We start from the raw sequence: 20,344 nt of genomic DNA, 5'->3' as shown, positions 1-20,344 counted from the left end.
CTCAGCTGCAAGGACAAAACTTTCTGATGCTGCCTCCCCTTCTTCAACTCAGCTTCCATTTTTGAGTGTTTGCTAAGTGCTAGACACCAGGAGCTGCACTGTGCGCTCCCTGCAGCCCCGACAGCCCTCTGGCATGTGTACTACCATTGTTAGCTATTTCTTACTGGGGACTCCTGGCCACTGCCCTCGGCCATATCTCAAAGTGGAGCCACAAGACCCAAATGCTATTAATTTGATAGATACGGCATTAACCAGGAACTGGTTCTATAGTGATTTACAGCTAAGATATTTGAGAAGGAAAAGAAATGAACATTCATTCATTAACAGCCGTGTGTGGCAGGTACAGCAGCGGCCTTGTGCTGCCTGGCATTAGGCCTGCGGTGATTTGCTCATTGCCTGTCTCTTCATTAAAGCAGAAGCGTCACTGAGGCTATCTTGTCCACAACTGTGTCCCCAGGCAGCTACAGCGCTTGGCACTAAGAGGAGCTCATAAATATTTGTGGGATGCGTTCATGAAGCCTCCATCTTTACTCCTTCAAGTAACCCTGTGAGGAGGGAGTGACAGCTTAAGTGACACATGAGGAAACTGAGGCTAGAGGCCACTTATCCCAAGCCATTCAGCTGGGCAGCGCTGGGAATGAGCTTCCAACCCAGGTCTCTATCTCCAAAGTGATTTCCATTATCCCCCTCAGCTAAGGAGGGCATGTGTGAGAGAAAGAACGCCAGGTCTGCTGTTCTGTGTCCCCGTCCCCACCTGGTCCCCTGGCACCAGCGAGGGGCAGGATGCACCTCCAGTGCAGAGGGAGCTCAGCCCTGCCCTCCGTCCTCTCAAGGGCTCAAGTGGACCATCCACCACCGCAGCCCGACTAGCCGACTCCTCCAGCACTTACTCCAGCAGCAGCTCCACTGGGTGGTGGTGGGGGGATGGGCCTCCTCCCCGAGGGGCCACCGAGGCAGCTCTCACTGAGGCAGCCCCTTCCTCACCCCTCGGAGGGTCCCAGCTCTCCTCAATCCCTAAGAGGAGGCCACGCATCACCCCAGCGACTCTCCCCACTTCCCTCTTCTCTAAGACCCCTTTCCACCACCGACACCCCGTGTGGAAGGGGCACGTCTGTGTGGGTCGGTCAGGGGGAGAGTGTGTTGTCCCTGGGCCCCCAGTCTTCCCACACCCCATGTTAAGCCCTGCCCACTGGTTTTTGTTTAGAATGGCGCAGGCGTCTTCTAGATGCACATTTTCTTGGTTCCTGCCTGGGTGAACCTCTGACTTGAAAGAAATCCCCAGATGACCACAGCCGAAGCTGCTGCCAGCAGAGGTTCTGCAGTGGCCACCTAAGGACAGCTTGATTTTGATGATGGCTCATATTACTAGACCTTCTTAGCCTGATTAATTCCCCAGACCTGCATCCTTTAGAATGCCACCCTGGACATTTAATTAACATGTAGTAGCCAGTGTCACTGTAATTAAATCCAGAATGGCACCTCTAGGTGTTCTTCTAAGTGGAAAACGCTGCAGTATATTTGGAATAATAGCACTGGCCTTACACATTCAGGCCCTACAAAGTCAGTGAAAAGTCAAAAATAAATGGAGACTGAGGGGTACATCTTAATGTTCTATGCATAAAATATGGATATCAAATATTCATTGCTTTTATTGAGAGGATCTGAAGGATAAGGCAAAATAAATGGACTGCACATGGGAAAAGGCAGATATGAATATGAAAATACATAATTAAGAGTTTATAAATCATCTTTAGGGGTAATTTGCATATTTCTGACTTCAACTATTATTGAATCATATCCTTAATTCATAAGCTTGAAGTGGACCACAGTTTCCCTGAGAATCTGGTGAAAATGACTCATGTCCCAGAAAACCAAGGGAGCACATTCCGTACACAGTGCTGGGAGGTTCCAGACCCTCAAGTCCACGACGAGCTGGAGACGGAGAATCCCTCTCATGCTCTGCCGACACGTCCTCTCTGGGGGGCAACGTCTCAGAATCTACCCTACACATATACTCAGCATGTGCAAAATGATACATTACATTACATGGGCACTTCTGCAGCATTATGTGTAACAGGGAGCTTGGCAGTGACCTAAAAGTCCATCCTCAAGATACTTTACATCAGTTACGGGACAGCCATGGGATGGGACACCTGGCAGCTATAAAAAAGAACAATGACGATGCTCTTTATGAAACGATATGAAGCACTCTCCAAGATACATTGTTTTTTTGAATATAGGTACATACCGTGTGTAGGTTATCATTTATATTTTCTAATTTTTAAAAAACTTTAAATAAACAATGTGTCAAAAGAGATACAAGAAACTGGTACCATCTGCGGCCTCCCAGCTGGTCAACAGGGGTGAAAGGAAGACTTTCCTTTACATCTCTTGTGGACCTTTGTTTTAATAATGTATACAATGGGAAAGTCTTACTATTGAAAAAACTAAATAAAAGTGATTCTTAAGGTAGAAGTTTCAAGAAGTCTGTACAAAAGAACACGGTGCAGATGTTGTGAATGAATTTCAGGAATTTTTCGTGACTTGGACAAAGGAACACGGTACATGCAGCGAATGGGCCTGCACACCGCGTGGACGTGTCCTTGGTCTGGTCAGTCTGGGTGGTGAGGACACATCATAAATAAAATCTCTTCAAGATGCCCCCCGTGAAGGTGCGGCCCCACGGAACCTGTCTGGACTTTCATCCCTCTCCTGGAGTCCGTTATAAACAGAGTGAAAGTCAGATGGAGAGAGAAGCCACCGGAAGGAGCTGGAAGCCGCAAGTCAGTAACCGGAAGAGGAAGGAGAAGACCCTGCCACGTGTGCTGCCACGTGGTGGAAAAGCCAAGGACCCCCCCACCCCTAGCCTGCCAGGGGCCAGCAGCTCCCAGCCCCAGAAGGAAGCAGCCCACCAGCCTCTGAATCCAGGTAGTAAACTGTGACCCTCACCCACTGCATGGTATGTGTTTTACCAGCCAGGAAACGAAAACCATATCTTAAGTGAAAAAACGGAACAAAACAAAAAGCGGAGCATAAAAAGTTAATCATGTGTGATTTAAATTCTCTATGCTTTTCTGCATTTTTAGAATTGCCTCCATTATAGACAACAAAAAGATCAGTTCAAGTTTATTAAAAAGAAAAAGAACCCCTGCCCCAATGATTTGAATCTCTAGCCCACATCTTTCCCAAACTCCAGCCCCGTATTTCTGGAAGCTTCTGGCCATCCAGGCACCCCAGGTGCTCAAACTCAGCTTCCTCCACCAACAGCCCTCAAGTCTGTTCCTCCCTTAAATTTAAATCAGTTAATAACATAATTACTGTCCACCGGGAATCAGCCCCCTCGACTCCTCGCCCCTTCACGCCCACTTTCTCCTCACCCTCCCTGCTCCCCAGCTGGCCACCAAGTGCCGTGGACATTGCTCCGTCATCTCCACCGTCCCCTCCTCCCCTTTGGTCTCAGCAGCTCCTTCTCGGGTCCTCTCCGTCCTCTCACTCCTCTCCTCACACCTCACACCTCGTGAGGCCCTCTCTCACGTCATCAGAGCTAACTGCGCAGGGTCTGTCACGGCCCCCAAGGGTACACCTCCCCACAGTCACGAGGATTGCAGCTTCCCACCTTGGCACCACGCAGGGAACGCGAGAGAGACCCAATAAGCTGCTTCTGAATAGAAAGTACAGTAACGTTGGTAGGAAAAATCATGCACGGTAAAGTTTTACTTTATGCACAAATACTCTGCCACGGATTTAATGCTGCAGTAAAACCTAGTTGCTTCACTAGTTAAGCCCTGAGCCATTCGACCCAGGACATTTTAGAATATCCAGATTTCTAATGATAAAGGATACAAGTTGACACTACTTCACTCTAGAGTTTAATTTACGTTGTACTAGACTGAAAATCCCTACTTTTATTTAATGCCTGGAGCGGTGATCTTTCATTCACAGGGCTCAAAAGAAGGTGAACAGATTCCCTGAAAACTTTTCACGTGTTTTCCGGTCAGGCTAAACAGAACAAAGAGCACTGCACTAGGAAGGAATGCTTTTGTTTAAATGATCAGTTAAAATGAAGGGAAACGCCGAGGACTTTATGCAGCGCCATATTTAGATTTGGAGTCTCCAGAGGGGAAGAAACCCCGGAGGATCTCCTCGCCCCTCATTTGTAATAAGATAGGAACCAGCCTCCGCTGCTGGGCGGACCTCTCCCACCCCGGGCCAGGCGACCTCCAGCCAGCGCCTGCCTCACTCTGACAGAAAACCTCCTCACAGGAACTCTCCTCAGGCCCTCAGAGGACAAAGGGGCCCCTTCGGGCTTATCCTCACCTCAGTTTGGAGTCCCTCAGCCCATGAAGTGTCTCTCCAGAGCTTTTTAGTAGCAGCTGAGAGGACCCCAGACCCGTTCTCAGCGTCCGTGTGCAGGGCTTGGCGTGTCCCTCTTTGCCCCACCTGTGGGAAGTACCTGGTCAGGTCGCCCGTCCGTCAGAAGGTAGATCACTTCCGTTTCTTCATCAGCAAAAGCCATCTGCAGGGCTTGCAGGGTGTTTGTGGAACTTCCAGTCTACAGAACAGAGCGGGAAAGGGAGAGGGGGAGAGAGGGAAAGAGGTGAGAGGATTACTCTGAAGTACACCCGTGGGGTTTGCAGCTCCACGTGTGCCAACTGGGGCGACTGAATTCTGCCCACGCGCGGGCCCTGCGTGGAGAGAACGCAGGAAGCGCCCCAGGATGAGCCACAGGAACTGCGGGCCTGGGGCGGGCCGGAGGTCCCCGCGTGGCTCACCCGAAGACGCCAAGCACACGACGCGACCTCAAAAGCAAGGGCTTTTCTGCTTCCGGTAACAGAAAGAGGGGGGGTATGGGTAAAACAGAAGCTGAATTAAAATGAGATTGAGGTAATGATTTAAGCCCAGTGACTCTAAGCAGCCGAAGCCCTGAAGCCTTTTGCACAGGCCAGCTGGCAGCCGGGAAGGGGCTCTGCGCAGCGCGGTGGCATCTCTGAGCACGTCGGTCCTGTTCGCCAGCTGCCACCAGGGCTCAGCCGCGCAGCCGAGGCCGCCCCGGGCGGCGTCACGACAGCCGGCGCTGGGCCGCGGTGAGCGTGGGCTCTGCAGCCACCTTCCACGCGGGCGCGGGGCACACCCAACGCGAGCCCACGAGGGTGCCGGGGAAGCCCGGCCCTGCAGGCGCACGGGCGAGCCGCTGGGTCCGACGCGCCGGGCGGGCGGTGCTGGGTGAGAGCCCCGAAGGTGCCGCACGGTGGTGGGAATAAGCACACGAGAACAAGGCAGCCACGAGCAGGGGCGGTCAAGAGAAAGTTCTGGTTGACTCTCTCCTCACCCACAACACCGACCACCGCGCTGCACGCCAGGAAAGCGCAGACCAGGCAAATTAATGACAAGCAGATTTTGGGCAATCTCTAAAGCGAAACAATTACAAATTTGAAAATCTGTCGCTTAGTAGAGAAAGGAATTAATTTCTAAATAAACATGAATTTAGAGGAATGCACTTTCCTTAATATGCAAAAATAGCCCCATTGAGAGACCATCGAAACAGGACTTTGATTTGTCCAAAACCCTCCTTGAGCCTCCCCCCTCGATCCCAGCCCATCAGTCCAGCCTCCCCCAAACCAGCGCATCGCCTGGGAGGATCCACGGGAAGGAGCCAAGAGGACACGGCCGCGAGGGCGGGGAAGCGCAGCGGGCCCCCACGCGGGCGCCACGGCAGCCCCGCCGCTGATACCCAGACGCCGCAGCCCCCTCGCCCCCCGGGGCCCTGGACAGGAGACGCCAGCGCCCACTCACTCGGTCCCAAGCTCTGCTGCCCACCCCACGCCCGGGGCACGCCCGTGCGCGGAGGCTGGCGGCCAAGGGCAGGGCACACCCAGCACGCGCCCACCCTGCGCCCTCGCCGGAGCCTCGCACATGCCAGGGGCGCCCTCCCGTCTCTCGTCACGGTTTTCTCTCCACCCAGCCCGGGGGGGGGGCGTCTTCTGCCCCGACCCCCCAATGGCTCTCGTCCAGGCCCCCTTCACTGGTCTCACGCCTTTTTCCTTCGGTAGACGCGTGGGGAGCACGTGAGCACCGCGTGCCGGCGCCGCTGGGAGCTGGGCCTTGACTTACAAGGCAGGGCAGACCCGGGCCTTTGGGGGTTCACGGGGGGCCTAGGACAGCTACCAGGGGCTCTGCCAAAAGCCGTGACGAGCTGCTAGAAGACGGCGAGGGGACGAGTCGGGAAGGGTGGCGGGCCCGGCCAGTGCTCTGCGCTCACCCGGCCCGGGGATGAGGGTCCCGGCAGGGCGACGCTGCAACAGCGCCCGCTGAGGACACTCGAGGCCGCGGGCCTACTTCTCTTGCATTCGCTGCTTCCGTCCTCAATGGAACCCTTAGAGTGGGTGCTCTCTTGTGGCCCTTTCACAGCTGAGCAGACCGAGGCCGGGCGGGGTGGAGGGGCCTGCCCCAGGGCGCCAGGCTGGCCCACGGGGCAGGGCTTGACCCGGGCTGGTCGCCTCCAATGCCCGCGCTCTCAGCCGCCTTCTTTTCCTCCAGGGCTCGCCTTCCGGCCTAAGGAACTGGGCTGCGGGCCATTTATCTGCAGCCGGTTCCCAAGCCTGGCCGCATAACAGAGCTACCCGGGAGGCTTCAGAGAAACACCATCTCACACCCACTAAAGAGAAAGAACTGGGGGCAAAGCAAGAAATTGCACATTTCAAAACAGCCGCAGTTTCCGCCGAGGCATGCAGAACACTGGAAGGCACGCCACTCGCAGACCACCACGAAGAAAGGGCCAGACACACAGCAAGCTTGTGCCTTTTGCTGCACGCCTCAGAGTGCTCGGGTCCAAAGGAAGCAGTGGGTTAAAAGTCTAGAGGCAGGTCCCGGCGGCGCGAGGGGAGACGGAACTCGGGCTTCCTGGGACGGGACGCAGCTGGACACGGGGCAGGCTGGTGAGCTGCAGAGGCTGCCCGGGGGTACCCTGCCAAGAGAGGGGGAGCCTGCCCTCTTCTGCAGGCCTCCCCCCACAAAACCCGCCACTGCCACAGAAAAGCCCTGGAGAGTCCTGAGAGGCTGCCTTCTTGGCACGATCTGAGGAAGAGGGAGAGAAACAGCGAGAAACTCCACGGGGACCTGCTCCCCAACCTCCACAGGAGGAAAGCCTTCACCCGCAGGGCAGAGCAACCATCGCAGCCACCCGGGGGCTGGCGGCAGCCCACGGCAGCTGGGCAAGGGAAGAGGGGAAAAGCCGCTGCACCTGCAGAAGCGGCCGGAAGGGGCACTGACTGACGTGGCTGGGAGGGCCACTGCCCCGGACGCGGGGACACCTGCCTGGTTGGGACTGAGGCTGGTTCTGAGAACACGGGCTCCCACCGCACCCTTAAGTGACGTGCAAGGTGCTTGTAAGAGAAAGACGCTCTCTGAGGCCCAACAAAAAGGGAAAACGAAGGAGGAGCGGACACTGTAAACCTCCAGCAAGCCCGCCCCGCCCCCCAATATGCGATCACCACGAGAATTTAAGGCCTGGGGGGCACAGAGGGGAACGACAGCGAACACCCAAGCCCAGCCCTCCCCCTGAAGAGATGAACTTAAACCTTCCCCATCTCCGCCAAGCAGAGGCGTGCTCATTTCCACACACAGCAACATTTACCCTGGTCTCTGTTGTATGACATCACGTCCAGCTTTCAACAACAACAAAAAATAATGAGCATATGAAAAGGAAAGAATAAACACCACACTATCCCAGGGACGAAGTACTCATTAGGGGCAAGCTCAGATATGACACAGATGTCGGAACTATCTGGCAAGAGAGTTAAAGTGCCAGGATTGTTACATTAGAGCATCTAATGGAAAGGTGGACCGCAGTCAAGCCCAGATGGTCGATTTCAGCAGAGAGAGAAACCTCAAGACAGAATCAAATGGAAATGCTGAAAGTGAAAAATCACAGAAACAGATGTGAAATCTTTCAATGAACTCATCAGTAGACTCAACACAGAGGAAGAAAAAACTTGAAGATAGATCGTTAAGACATAGTGTCAATGAAAATTCAGGGAGAAAAAAGTGAAGTGAAACAGAAGAGTGCACGAAAGAGCTGTGGAACAATATCAAAAGGTCTAACACACATAAGTGAAAACAGAAGGAGAAGAGAGAAAATGGAGTAGAAGAAATACTTGAAAAAATAATGGCTGAAACCTTTCTAAAAACAATGACAGACAAAAATTTCAAATCCAAGAAGGCCAGCAAACACCAAACAACAAATGAAACGAAACACCCCGACACTCCCACCAGGGTGGTGTCAGAGAAGGCGAGCAGTGCCCACCTCCAGCCCCACCGCCCGGTGGCCACACCCGCCCAGCGGCAGCAAGGAGCCCCCAGGTGTCCATGGAGGCCAGCCAAGGACCTGGACTTCCACCCCACCTGGCAGGAACGAGGAAGAGCCAACCTAAGCACTGACCAAGCAGGGCCAGACGAAGGCAAACAAACAGGTTTAAATAATCTCCAGAGTCTTACAACATTATTCCAAAATGTCCAGGTTTCAGTCCTTCATCATACCAAGAGGAAACAAGAAAATCTCAACCCAAAAGGAAAAAGGGAATCAACAGAGGCCAGCATCAAGATGACAGAGATGGCAAAATTATCTGACGAAGGTGTTAAAGGAGCCAGGATAAAAATGTTTCAAAGAGCAATTACCAAACTGCCTGAAACCAATGAAAAAAAGAGAAAGTGTCATTGAAGAAATAAAGAGCTTCAGCACAGAAAGAGAAGAGATGACGAAGGGAGCCCGCGTGCCTCCTCCTCTCCCCCATTCCAAACGGGGGCACCAGCAGGTGGTCCGCTCTCCCGGCGGGGGAGGCCTTGGTGAAATGCCTTCCTGCACCCATCCCACAACTGCCCCAACCCTGCTCCACACCGGGGTGCTGGCAGACAGCCCACCCCTCTAACAACAGCCACGGCCAGGCCCTGTGCCCCCGCCCTCACCCCTGGCACGGGGAGGCTCAGAGGCAGCGACAACAGGCAGCCCAGAGAGGCTCCTTCCACCCATGGTCAGGACCAGCCTGGGTGGAGCCAGGCTCCCAGCGGCACCAGAGGAACAAAGCAGACCAGAATAGCAGGGCTATCAGTTTCAGAAAACTGTCCCCGGAGCTACTGCCTACGAAAGCCCGCCAGAGCAAACACGCTGAACCTAACACAGACACCGCCTGCTAAATGAGAAGGTTTGAAAGGGAATAAGAGTCTCCAAACATAATAACTAAATTGTCCAGGAAAAATTTTTTAAATCATGTGTCATACTCATCAAAAGAACCAGGAAAACCAGATTTGAATAAGAAACACCATCAATTTATGCCAAATGGCAACAGAGACCCAGAGATCTCTGAAACAATAAAAGAAAAGACCCAAATAAACAAAACAACATGAAAACAAAACAAAAACTAGCACCCATACCATTGGAGTTTCAGGAGGAGGAGAGAAAGCGTACGGACTAAAAAAGTGTTAGAAGAAATAATGGCTGAAAACCTCCCAAATCTGGTGAAAGAACTTAAAAATTAAAATTCAAGAAGCTGAATAAATCCACATAAAGCACATCATACTTAAACTTCTGAAAACTAAAAACAAGGGGAAAAAAAAGTTAAACAGCGAAAGAGAAACAACAGATTAAAGGAACATCCATTCAAATGCCAGGGGTTTCTCATCAAAAACCATGGAAGCCAGAAGGAAATTTTTCAAGTGCTGAAAGAAAAGAACTGTCTACCTAAAATCTTATATCCAGTGAAATTATCCTTCAGGAATGAAGGGGAAATGAAGACATTCTTAGATGAAGGAAAACTAAAAGAATAAGTTGCTGGGAGGCCTATCCTTAAAGAATGGCTAAAGGAAGCTCTTCAAAGAGTGAGAAAACAATAAGAATAAAGCTGGAACCTTCCGAATGGAAAGGAGAACAATGGAATGGGTAAACATCCAAGTAAACGTTATAGATTATCCTTAACCTGATGAGTTTCTTTAATCCTATTTTATGGTTGAAGCAAAAGTTTAACACCATCTAATGTGGTGTGCAACAGAGCAAATAATGCAGACGATTATATTTAAAAGTAGTCTGAGTCTCTAAATGGAAGCATGATCTGTACACTTCACTCTGTGGTAAACCATTGATACCAGCAGGCTGTGGTAAGTTACGTATAGGTGCAAGGTAATACCTAGAACCACCACCAAGAGGTCTATGCAATGCAATAAACTCAAAAGCATTATGAACAAACCAAAATGGAATGTTAAAAAACATTCAGATAACACACAGGAAGGCATGAAAAAACAGATAAATAAGAAACAGAGGAAATAAATAGAAAACAAACAACAAAATGGGAGATGTAAGCCTTAAATATCAGTAATTACCTATAAATGGTCTATAAATACCAACTACAAGACAAAGATTGAAAAGTAGACAAAAACACAACCCAAACTATATGCTGTCCTCAAGAAACTCTCTTCAAACAATAATATCAGTCATTTGAAAAGAAAAGGATAGAAAAGATACATTATGCAAACATTAATTTTTAAGAACCTGCAGTAGCTATAGTAATAACACATAAAGTAGATATAGGAGGTTCAATTATGTATCCCAACAGACATGTTCTTAATCATAACCCACACCCCTGTGGTGTGAGCCATTGTAGAAGAGACCTTTTGAAGATATTATTTTTAATTAAGGTGTGGCCCAGCCAAAGGAGGGCAGGCTTTATAAGACTACTGAAGCCCTTATAAAGAGAAAGCTGCAGGAAGGAATCAGCACCCGGAAGCCAGCGGGAACCCAGAAGAGAAAGGAGAGGACCTCACAGAAGGCAAGAATTCAAACCATGGAACCCCAAGGATTGTCTCCAGACTCCCAGGAGAAAGCAAATCTTGCTGATATCTTGATTTTGGACTTCATTTTAGCCTCAAAACCGTGAGCCAATACATTTTCCTTTGTTTAAGTCAACCCACTGTGTGGTATTTGTCATAGCAGCCTGGCAAGCTAAGATAGTTGACTGCAAAACAAAGAAAATTTCTAGGCATAAGAAGGAAGGTTACTTGATGGTGAAAGTCCTAACTGTATATACACCAAACTACAGAGCTTCAAAACACATGAAGCAAAATCCAATATAGCTGAATGGAAAAACAGACAAATCAATTATAGTTGGGTACACCAATACCCCACTTTCAACAGCTGACGGAAAAGAAATAGTTGATAGAAGATGACCAGGACATAGAGGAAAAATACCATCAACTAACTGGGTCTAATAGGCATTGATGGAATACTCCACTCAACAATAAGAGAATGCACATTCTTTACAAACAAACACTGAACATTCACATAGAGAGACCATATCCCAAGTCATAAAACACACCTCAACAAATTAAAAATAGTTGAGGTCATACGGAGTGTGTTTTCTGGCCATAGTGGAATCAAACTAGATCAATAACAGAAAGTCAACATGAAAATCCCCAAACATTTGGAAATTACACAATGGGCTTTAAATAATCCATGTATTAAAAGGAAATCACATGGAAATAAAAAATTCTATAGAATTAGTGAAAATTAAAATAATACATAAGAAACTCTGTGAGATGCAACTACAGGAGTATTGAGAAAAGGAACTTGTCCATATCTTCCAAATAAAAAAGACACTCTGACATCATGTTACTCTTGATATCATACACTGAGAAGGGCACAGCATCTCTGTTGCATTCTTCTCCAAAAGCCATAACTTAATCCAATCATGAGAAAACACTAGACAAAATCAAATTGAAGGACATTCTAAAAGCATCTATCTGACCAGTATTTTTCAAAAGTGTCAAGACCATAAAAGGCAAAGAAAGACTAAGGAACTGTTTCAGATTATAGACTAAGGAGACATTAGAACCAAATGCAAATGGCATTCTGGATTGGATTTTAGAAGAGAAAAGGATATTATTTTTTAAAAGATGAAATATGAATTAAGTGAATAATTTAGTGAGTGTCAGTTTGAACTCAGTTTTGGTAATGGTACTAGAGTTATGTCAAATGTTAGCACTGAGGCTAGGTGAAGGGTATATGGGAACTCTGTACTATTTTTGCAACTCTTCTTTAAATCTAAAATGATTTCAAATTTAAAAGTTAAAAAAAAAAAAGCTGTAGCATTTGGGCAACAGAAATGTAGCTCAGAGTGTAAACAGAACAGCCTTCTCTGTGAGCCCAATCTCACCTTTTGTTGACAAACCACAGTTAAGAATTTGTTTTAAAAATTAGAAAGATGGTTGAAAATGCTCCGCACCTGCTCCCTCAGCAGCCTTTGGCCAGGCTCCACCCCTCGGCCGCTAGGCTGGAACCACCCCAGGCTATGCTCCCCAACACTGCAGAGAGCGGCCCGGGACACAAGGGGTACTCTCGCCATCTCTCTTCTGGCCTTCAGGCCGAAACGCCCAGATTGTCCTGGATGTTTCCAGAAGCCCCATGACTTCTGAGCAAAGGCCATGGTTTAGAATAGGTGCACGATATCATTTAACACAACAGTGAAGTTTCAGAAGGAACCAATCTGAATGTGAGTGAATGAAAAACAAAAGAAATGTTTTACAAGGTGTTTTCATAAAGGGGCTGGGACCTGAGCCAAAGGCAGGTCTGGAAATAGAGTTCTGTGAAGGAAGGCGTAGCTAAGCTTTAAGAAACTGACCAGTGAGATTCGATTAATGTGATCTTTGTAGACAAAATGAATGTCTACACGAAGTCACTGCCGCCCTTGGAGCTCAGGGTACCTTCTCAAGGGTTTCTAGCCTGTAAATTAGCTCAACAGGCAGTCACAAAGGCAGGCTTCTCCAAGACGTTGTGTCCAGGCATCTTACCTCAATGTCTCGAACCCAGGACTTAGCCCTTTGCAAACTATCTTCATCAATTTCAGCAAGTTTTTCTTGCCAAGCAACTGCTTGAGCATCAAACTTCACAAAATTGAATTTACTTTTATATCTCAGCTGTTCCTGTAAGAGACAATTATTATTCATCCATGAAACCACTTAAATATAAGAAAGGGTAAAGAAAGCTCACAGCTTAATAAATTAATTTTAATCATGAAGATATCTATATCTGTTTTCAGTTCTAGAAGCTGAAAATTACATTCAATAGAGAAATATTTCTAGTACAAGCATTTAAATAAAATGTATACATAGTTTGGGTGTTAAGAAGACTTTTATAAATGTATACATGTATGTATGAATATATGTTACATTCTCACAGCTATTCTTACGCTTAAAGGAAAGAAATTCTAAATGGTATCATCATTTCAATCATCATCTGTTCAGGGAGGCTACTATTCAGTTACAAATCTATGCACTTGGCTTCCATCTGCCCATATTTCTGTAAAAAATGTTCGTCAAGCCAGAAACTGCAATTTGTATTTCTCAAACATCAATACTACTGGTTCATGAGGTGCCATGACTTCCACAGATTTGTGTGGAAACAAGTGCTAGGAAAGCAGCCCTCAGCTTGGGGTCACGCCGCCCAGAGGGGGTGTGAGCCCAGTAAGGATCGAAGCTCGCGATCATCAGCCTGCACTGCTCCCACACAGTAATCCTGGGGCCTGATAAACATTCGAGCATGTGGAAGAGATGACGAGTGTCTGGGAAGCAATGGAAGGCTGCGTATGCCACACTTTCAGAAGAGAACTGGTAATTCTGTAGGTGGCAAAAGGGATCTTTTCCTGAACTGGTTTTCTTCTGGACTTTTAAAATGCAAACCTCCCCTGCCCACCCTCAAAGCCCCTGCAGGCGGTGATGGTGGAAATGCGTTCTTGCTACGTCCCCAAATGCACGGGCCTGACGGTTCAGACTAACCTGTATAAACTGAATGATCTTGTCCTTCACCAAGTCCAGTATGCCCTTCATTGAGTGAGACGTATCAATGAGGACATAGACACAATCTTTAGGTACTTTTCCAAAGAGGATTTGACTTCCAGCTTGTAGCCACTTAAGCCTAGGAAGAAATGGGTTGAAAGTGCATAGTTAGAGCTTGCAGGCAATCAGAGCAGCTCCCTGAGAACTTAATATACATCTACAGAGGACAGGTGTGCTCTATTGTTTACACCCAAACTCCTGTGGGCAGATTAGTCACTCTGAGGCTTTTCGGTGGAAAATCCCACATTTGAGCTGGCTCCACGATTACGTCTCCCTCCCCCATCATTGATCCAAGTGAAACAGAACTAGGAAAATCAATATGACAGAAAAAATAAATCTAATATTGGCTTCCAAAGCCAAATGTCAATCAGTTCCAGTCATCTGATATTTTGAGGCCTTCAACTATGACTTCTGACCACTGGTTCATTTAATCGCGCTGAGCGCATTCAAGCTAACGGAGCCAGCACATTCCTGAAGCGTCGGTGAAGCTTATGGATGTTATCGAGCGGCCCCAGGTCCCTGGAGCAACCAGGCACCAGGCAGCTGTGTGGGCAGGTGCGTCTGTGGGCCTCAGTCCCACCGCAGGGTGCAAGCTAAATTCATGGCTGCAGAAAAGCCTGCGGGAAGCAGGGCAGCTGCAAACGTACTTGAAACGGTTCAGAGTTTCAAGCTGCCTGGCAGATAGAACCTAGAGGTCAAAATACTAAAGGGTGGCACAGAAGGGGTGGAGTGAGAGAAGGAGAGAGAGGATGAGTGAACTCTGGAGGTGGGCAGCAGGGTCAGATTCTGGCTAAGCAATTATCAGGGCATGTGCGCGAAGAAGCAACAGGATCACCAAACCCGGGTAGGTGGGACCACGCCTTGTAACTTACACAGGGCTGGGAATAGTTCACCCTCCGACCAGCCGGAGTGGGAGAACCTCCTTAACACGCAGGTTCTCATAAGGGGACTGCCTTGGTAGTAGAGCCAAATTAGCCCTGACCTGTGCTACCAAACTTCAAAGCAAGTCCCACAGATCAAGCTGACTCCAGGCAACTTCATGGCACCCCATACGTAACGACTACAACAAAATCCAGCACCTAACAGAGTGAAATTCAAAACTTTTGGCATCCAATAAAAATTACTGGGTGTGCAAAGAGGCAGAAAAATGTGATCCATAACAAAAAGAAAAACTGATCAACAGAAGCAGCCTCAGAAATGACTACTGATGATAGAATTAGGAAAAGGATGTTACACAGCTCTTATAAATATAATCCATTGTTCAAGAAGGTAAAGTGTGAAGAAAATGAGGAGAAAAGTAGAAGCTATAAAAAAAAAGACCCAGATGGAACTTCTGGAGATACATAATACAATATCTGAAATGAAAAATATACTACATGGTATTAACGATAAATTAGACATCGCAGAAGAAAAGATCAGGGAACCTGAAGAAAAGACATAGCATAGGAAACAATTCAAAATGAAACATAGAAAAAAAAGACTAAAAAAGTATCAATGAATAAGTGGCCTATGGGATAATTTCAAGGAGTCTAACACATGTGTAATTATAGACTAAGAAAGAGAGACAGGAAAAATATTTGAAGAAATCATGGTCAAAATGTTTCCAACTTTGATGAAGAAAAAATGTACAGGTCCAAGAAGCTCAAAGAACCCAAGCAAAAGAAACATAAAGAAAAGTATATCAAGACCCATCATAATAAAATTGCTGAAATCCAGTGATAAAGAGAAAATCTTCAAGGCAGCCAGAGACAAAAATACACATTACAAACATAAGAACATTAGGAGATCTTTTGTCAGAAACATGCATGCCAAAAAACAATGGAGAAAGATTTTTAAAGTACTGAAAGGTAAAACTGTAAACCTAGAATTCTATACTTAGCAAAAATATCTTCCAAAAATAAAGGTAAATTAAAGACTTTTTCAGACTAAAACAATTGAAATAATTCATCAGCAACAGACCAGTACTACCAGAAATATTAAAAGGGAATTCTTCAGGCAGAAAGAGAGTGATACTAAATGGAAATCTGAATCTATACAAAGGAGTAAAGAGCAACAAAAATATAAAATATATAGATACATATAAAATTAATTTCTTCTCATTTTAATCTATTTACTGGACAATTTATCTAAAGCAGAAGTAATAATAATGCATTATGGGATTTATAACATGAAAGTAAAGTGTGGGACAATGATAAAAAGGACAAAAAGGGGGAAGTGGAAGATGTACGTGAGGTGATACAATATTACCTGAAGGTAGACTGTGATATGATAAAGTTGTGTATTATGTAACAAACGCTAGAGCAGCCACATACACAGACATGCAACAAACGAAACAAAAGAGGTATAGCTAATATCTAATGGTGGAGTTAAAATCAGATCACATAAAATAATTCAAAAGAAGGCAGAAAAAGAAGAAAAGGGAACAGAGAACAGATGGTATAGATAGAAAACAAATAGCAAAACCTTAGATTTAAACCCGACCAAATCAATAATCCCATTGAATGTAAATGCTCTTAAGTAATTAAAAGGCAAAGTCTGTCAGATGGGATAAAAAGCAACAGTCACATATCTTCTGTCTATAGGAAACCTGTTTAAATATAAGACAGGTTAGAGATAAAAGGCAATAATCAAAAGAAAGCTGGAGAACCTATACTGGCATAGGTCAAGGCACAGGAATATTACCAACGATAAAGTGACATTTCAGAACCAAAATGGATTCAGTTCATCAGGATCTTAAATATAAATGCACCAACTAGTAGAACTTCAAGAAGCATGATGAAAAACTGACAAGAAAGGAACAACTCCACAAATAGAGTTGCAGATTTCAACACTCTTCTTTCAATAGTTGTTTTCATATTCCAAGACATAAAATGGCTCTTGATAAATTTAAAAGTATTGGAATCATACAAAGTATTTCTTTGCCCACAGTGAAATTAAAAAAGAAATCAATGATAAAAAGGTATCTGGAAAATCCACAAAAATTCAGGAAGTAAAAAATGCATTTCTAAATAACTCTTTGGTTAAAGAAGAAATCATATAAAAAATTAGAAAACATTGAAGTGAATGAAAATGAAATATATCAAATTTTGTGGGAGGCAGCTAAAGCAGTACTCAGAGTGAAATTAAGAAAATTAAATGTTTATATTAGAAAATAAATGGCCTCAAAGCAATGATCTAAGTATCCATTTTAAGAAACTTCAACCCAAAAATGAGGAAAAAGGTAGAAATAATAAAGATAAGGGTAAAAAGAAGCAGATTTGGCCCAACTGATAGAGCGTCCGCCTACCACATGGGAGGTCCAGGATTCAAACCCAGGGCCTCCTGACCCATGTGGAGCTGGCCCATGCACAGTGCTGATGCGCGCAAGGAGTACCCTGCCACGCAGGGGTGTCCCCCGCATAGGGTAGCCCCATGTGCAAGGAGTGTGCCCTGTAAGGAGAGCTGCCCAGCACGAAAGAAAGTGCAGCCTGCCCAGGAGTGGCACTGCACACAAGGAAAGATGATGCAGCAAGATGACGCAACAAAAAGAGACACAGATTCCCGGTGCCGCTGACAAGAATAGAAGCGGACACAGAAGAACACACAGCAAATGGACACAGAGAGCAGACAACTGGGGGAGGGAGGGGGAGAAGGGGAGAAAAATAAATAAAAAATGAATCTTTAAAAAAAAAACAAATACAAAGATAAGGGTAGAAATCAATAGCATAGAAAACAGAAAACCTATAGAGAAATACATCAGTGAAACCAAAAACTGGTGCTTTGAAAATATCAATAAAATGGATAAGCTCTAGCCAGTCTGATTAGAAAATAATGAGGATATAAATGACCAAGATTGGCTCTGTGTGTTCTAGAAGGCATTGAATGGGTAGTTAAAAACTTTCCCATTAAGAAAACTCCAGGTTCAGGTGGTTTCAGCAGTGAGTTCTACCAAACATTTGGGGGAGAAATGACACCAACTCTACACAAAATCTTCCAGAAAACCAACAAGGAGAGAAGACCTCCTGACCACCTTGACACCTGGTGGGAGTGAGGGACAGGTGCGCCCCCAGCGGCCAGGGGGGATCATCTCAGCAGCACCTCGCCCAGATCCAACCCAAGCAGCCCAGCCCGAGCAGCCAGCAGCAGAGCAGGCTCTGGACCCGGGAATTCGCGTTCCTGAGTGCCCATCAGCACCTGCGTTCTAAGAGGCTGCAGCTCAGGGGGCAAAGAGGGGGCAGAGGGCGCCTGCAGCTTGTGGCCTGGGGAGAGAAGGAGCGAGCCTCCTCCTCGAGGGCCCGCTGCCTCCGGGCACCAGCCTGGCCCAGCCACCCGAGGCAGCATCCTAGGTCCCACTTTACGAGCGAGGAAACTGTGCCCGAAGGCGCTCACTAGCTCCCCAGGTCACACAGCAAGGGGCGGAGCCGCCCAGGCACCCGGGGGGGTCTGGTCTTGGGGGTGGAACGCTGGCCTCTGGCACTGGGGCAGGGGACAGGCTGAGCTGAGGGGCACTAAGGCAGGTCACGTGGGGCTGGCCCCAGGTCATTTGCCCTGGCACACCAGGTCCTAGAACCAATCACGTGGAGTTGAGCTTTGCTTCGTTTTAAAATAGTTGTTACTCAATTGTGCTCAAATATTTCACTGCAACTGGTGCCCTGAAAAATAATACTCAAGGCATTGAAGATGGCATAATATACCTGCGGTCCACCAAAAACGCAGGCCTGGGCCCCGACGGGCACACGCCAGGTGCCACACCCTCTGCTGCTTTCAAGAACGGGCCCCGGCCCCCGGGCAGGCTGGGACCCAAGCACCCCCTCTGCTGTCAGCCCCAGCGAGGCCCCTGGCTGCCCACGACGGACCCTTGACCTCGTGGCCACTGGCCGTTCACTTGGTTCCGACAGGGAGGTCAGCAGATTCGAATTTTGAGAGCGCCTCGGCCCGCGCGCCCCTGCGAAGCACCCACCTCTTGTCGATCTGGGCCAGCGCGGTGTGCATCCTCTCGTGGTACCGCCGGCACTTCTCTTTGGTGATGCCGACGTGGACCAAGCTCCCATCCTTCCAGGGAGCGTGGACGAACCTGCTGCAGTACTTCGCATGGATCGTCTTCTTGTTTGTCTCCTGTGGAGGGGACGAAGGACAGAAGCCACTCGGAAACCACGCAGAGGAGAAGCGCCTCTGCCCTGCTCACACCGCGGCCGGGCTGCTCTGCTCACAGTGCTCGCCCCCACCTCAAAATGACCCACATCCCGTGGGGCCTGTGCCAGGGGCCATGCACAGTGGTCAGAGACCTGGGGACCCAGCCCATGTCCAGCAGGGGGCAGGGAGACACTGCAGTGCACACAGACACATGCCCACAAAACATATGGAGGGCCAGCGTGCGGTGGGCTGAGACGGGAAGGGCTGGACAAGCAAGAGCTCGCTCAGGGAGGCCACCCTGGAGGAGGTGGGAACTGCAGCTCAGGCAAACCCTCTTTCCATGGCCTGTCGCGGTCCCCGATGAAGACTAGTTGCCAAGCACCCACCTCTAGTAGCTCTAACCAGACACAAAGAACGGTCTAAGGACAAAGCTTCCCATGGGCAGAGCTCTCTGTCACCCTCTGTTACTGGTCCAGCTGGTGTTTATCAGGCACGACTCAAGCCAGGTGCTCTTCCTGGCAGCAGGAAAGCAATCCATGAATGAAGCAGACCAAGATTCCCGCCCTCCAGAGCTGTCATTCACCTCCTCCAACCTGCTCATTTATCTGAGAACAGCTACATAACAAGCTTTTTCAGTCATTTATTTCTCAATGGAAGCGAGTTTTCTGGATCGTAGATACAAACAGGTTTTTCTAGTTAAAACTTTAGTGGGGGGAAGAGACAACCAGCAAGATGGCGGCAGAGTAAGGCGCTCCTAGAGTCGGCTCCTGCTGCAGGGCAGTTAGTAAACACCCAGAGCTATGTGGACTTAGCTGAAGCACCTGTTTGGGGGCTCCAGGAGACCAGAAGAGCATTCTGCCATATCCTTGAAGGAATAGAAGGAGGAGACTGCCCATCTGTGGCAAAGATTCATGAGTAGAGCTCTCCACACCACGGAGGCCAGTGTCCATCCTCTACTGGATGCACGAGCCACCTCAGGAGCTGTTCCGCAGCTGAAATTGAAAGCTCTACTTGCCAGAAATGGGGGAGGAGGAGACAGTTGGGTGCCAACTTCAGTCACTGAAGAGTAAATTCAGCGGGCTAAAGTATAATCCTAAGAACAGCTAAAGTTTGAGCCTGTCCAAGTCAGAAAGAGGCTGGGAGCCACCATCTTAACTCCGCGCCTGGCATGGTGAGGCAGACTGAAAATCATGGGGCTGGTAGGGACCAGCTTCTTTCCGTCCAGGTCAGATTGTAGGTCTAGCCTAGGCCCCAGCTCCACCTCCTGCAGGGAGGAAGCTGGGGGGACCTGCTCCAGCCTCTCCTGGAAAATATAGGCCAAGCCGTGGGGGCCAGTGATTATCCTACTTTGGCAGTG

The 20,344-nt window shown here is 47.9% G+C and overlaps 1 protein-coding gene across 5 annotated transcripts in view; it reads right to left on the bottom strand.

Annotated features, from left to right (window-relative positions):
- The window catches only part of VWA3B (von Willebrand factor A domain containing 3B), a 153,972-nt gene that overhangs the window by 63,373 nt on the left and 70,255 nt on the right, over positions 1-20,344 (bottom strand). For all 5 annotated transcript variants that reach the window (XR_009181079.2, XM_058278127.2, XM_058278128.1 and 2 more), the window contains 4 exons: positions 18,815-18,969; positions 13,816-13,954; positions 12,832-12,963; positions 4,454-4,552 (listed from right to left, as the gene is read on the bottom strand). Coding sequence is in view for 4 of the 5 variants with exons in the window: in XM_058278127.2 (XP_058134110.1) it covers positions 4,454-4,552; positions 12,832-12,963; positions 13,816-13,954; positions 18,815-18,969 (525 nt within the window). In the remaining variant the exon portion in view is untranslated. The remainder of the gene's footprint in view (positions 1-4,453; positions 4,553-12,831; positions 12,964-13,815; positions 13,955-18,814; positions 18,970-20,344) is intronic.

This window comes from Dasypus novemcinctus, chromosome 17 (genome assembly GCF_030445035.2).
Source record: "Dasypus novemcinctus isolate mDasNov1 chromosome 17, mDasNov1.1.hap2, whole genome shotgun sequence".
Classification (NCBI taxonomy): domain Eukaryota; kingdom Metazoa; phylum Chordata; class Mammalia; order Cingulata; family Dasypodidae; genus Dasypus; species Dasypus novemcinctus.
The sequence above is the reverse complement of the archived record's forward strand: the minus strand, read 5'-3'. Positions and strand labels throughout refer to the sequence as shown.